Source organism: Babylonia areolata, chromosome 35, assembly GCF_041734735.1.
Source record: "Babylonia areolata isolate BAREFJ2019XMU chromosome 35, ASM4173473v1, whole genome shotgun sequence".
Taxonomy (NCBI): domain Eukaryota; kingdom Metazoa; phylum Mollusca; class Gastropoda; order Neogastropoda; family Buccinidae; genus Babylonia; species Babylonia areolata.
This window is the reverse complement of record NC_134910.1, coordinates 22,085,270-22,087,111: the sequence shown is the minus strand read 5'-3', so window position 1 is coordinate 22,087,111 and position 1,842 is coordinate 22,085,270. Positions and strand designations below refer to the sequence as shown.

The following is a 1,842-nucleotide window of genomic DNA, read 5'->3' as shown; positions in this document are numbered from 1 at the left end:
TCCCGTTCGGTTTTAACTTACTTGGGACAACCACCTACTAAGCCCCCTACTCACGACAATAATGGCTTAGTCGCGGAGCCAGACTGAGTGAGCGTCCCTCCCAGAGTGGAGACCGGTGTGAGTGTCTGTCTGTGTGTCTCTTTGGAGGAAGGTGGCAGAATGGTTAAGACGCTCAGCTGCCAATTCAGAGAGTCTGTGAGGGTGTGGGTTCGAATCCCGCTCTTCGCCCTATCTCCCAAGTTTGACTGGAAAATCAAACTGAGCGTCTAGTCATTCGAGTGAGACGATAAACCGAGGTCCCGTGTGCAGCACGGACTTGACGCACTGACGGGCGCAATAGCCGAGTGGTTAAAGCGTTGGACTGTCAATCTGAGAGTCCCGGGTTCGAATCACGGTGATGGCGCCTGGTGGGTAAAGGGTGGAGATTTTTACGATCTCCCAGGTCAACATATGTGCAGACCTGCTAGTGCCTGAACCCCCTTCGTGTGTATATGCAAGCAGAAGATCAAATACGCACGTTAAAGATCCTGTAATCCATGTCAGCGTTCGGTGGGTTATGGAAACAAGAACATACCCAGCATGCACACACCCCGAAAAACGGAGTATGGCTGCCTACATGGCGGGGTAAAAACGGTCATACACGTAAAAGCCCACTCGTGTGCATACGAGTGAACGCAGAAGAAGACGACGCACTGGAAAAGAACCCATGGCAGCGAGAACGTTGTCCTCTGGCCAAATTAGGTACAAGGAAACCCCAGCCTGATAGGTACACGAATATAATTTTATATATACATGCACTCAAGGCCTGACTAAATCGCGTTGGGTTATGCTGCTGGTCAGGTAATCTGCCTAGCAGATGTGGTTTTGCGTGAACGTCATGGATTTGTCCGAAATGCAGTGACGCCTCCTTGAGAAAATGAAACTGAAACCTGGACTGTATCTGTGATGGACATACATGTGTTGATGTTGATGTTGATGTTGATGTCGGTATTATTGTTGTTGTTGTCGTTGTTGACGACAGGAATGATGAGTCAGATGCCAGGGATGACAGGCCCGATGGGAGGAGCCATGAACGCCATGATGCAGCAGGCCATGGCCAGCGCAGGTCAGTTCAGCACGTGAAGCACGTGCACGCACAGAGAGGGAGGGAAGAGAGAGAGAGAGGGAGAAGAGAGAGAGAAGAGAGAAAGAGAGAGGGAGGGTGAGGGGGGAAGAAGAAAGTGAGAGGGGAAGAGGGAGAGAGAGGGAGAAGAGAGAGAGGAAGAGGAGAGAGAGGGAGAGAGAGGGGGAGAGGGAGAGAGGGGGAGAGAGAGAGAGAGGGAGAGAGAGAGGGGGGAGAGAGAGAGGGGAGCGAGAGAGAGAGAGACCACCACCACCATCATCATCATCATCATCATCATCATCATCATCACCACCACCACCACCACCACCATCATCATCATCATCATCACCACCACCCCCGTCTTCACCACCACCACCACCATTATCATCATCATCATCATCATCATCATCACTACCACCATTATCATCATCATCATCATCACCATCAGCATCATTACCACCACCATCATCCTCCTCATCATCATCATCACCATCATCATCATCACCACCACCACCACCATCATCATCATCACCACCACCACCACCATCATCATCATCATTATCATAATCATCACCACCACCATCATCATCATCATCATCATCACCACCATTATCATCATCATCACCACCACCACCACGATCATCATCATCATCATCATCATCATCATCATCATCACCACCATTATCATCATCATCATCACCACCACCACGATCATCATCATCATCATCATCATCATCATC

At 49.8% G+C, this 1,842-nt stretch overlaps 2 protein-coding genes across 3 annotated transcripts in view; both read left to right on the top strand.

The window, feature by feature from the left end:
• Positions 1–763, top strand: part of LOC143278016 (uncharacterized) — a 58,131-nt gene extending 57,368 nt beyond the window's left edge. The window contains exon 19 of the mRNA XM_076583028.1: positions 742–763. Within this exon, the coding sequence (XP_076439143.1) occupies positions 742–763 (22 nt within the window). The remainder of the gene's footprint in view (positions 1–741) is intronic.
• A 256-nt stretch (positions 764–1,019) lies between these two features.
• LOC143277947 (uncharacterized) overlaps positions 1,020–1,842 on the top strand; it is a 36,157-nt gene continuing 35,334 nt past the window's right edge. For both annotated transcript variants that reach the window (XM_076582928.1, XM_076582927.1), the window contains exon 1: positions 1,020–1,105. In XM_076582928.1, coding sequence (XP_076439043.1) covers positions 1,024–1,105 — 82 coding nt within the window. In that variant the 5' untranslated portion in view covers positions 1,020–1,023. The remainder of the gene's footprint in view (positions 1,106–1,842) is intronic.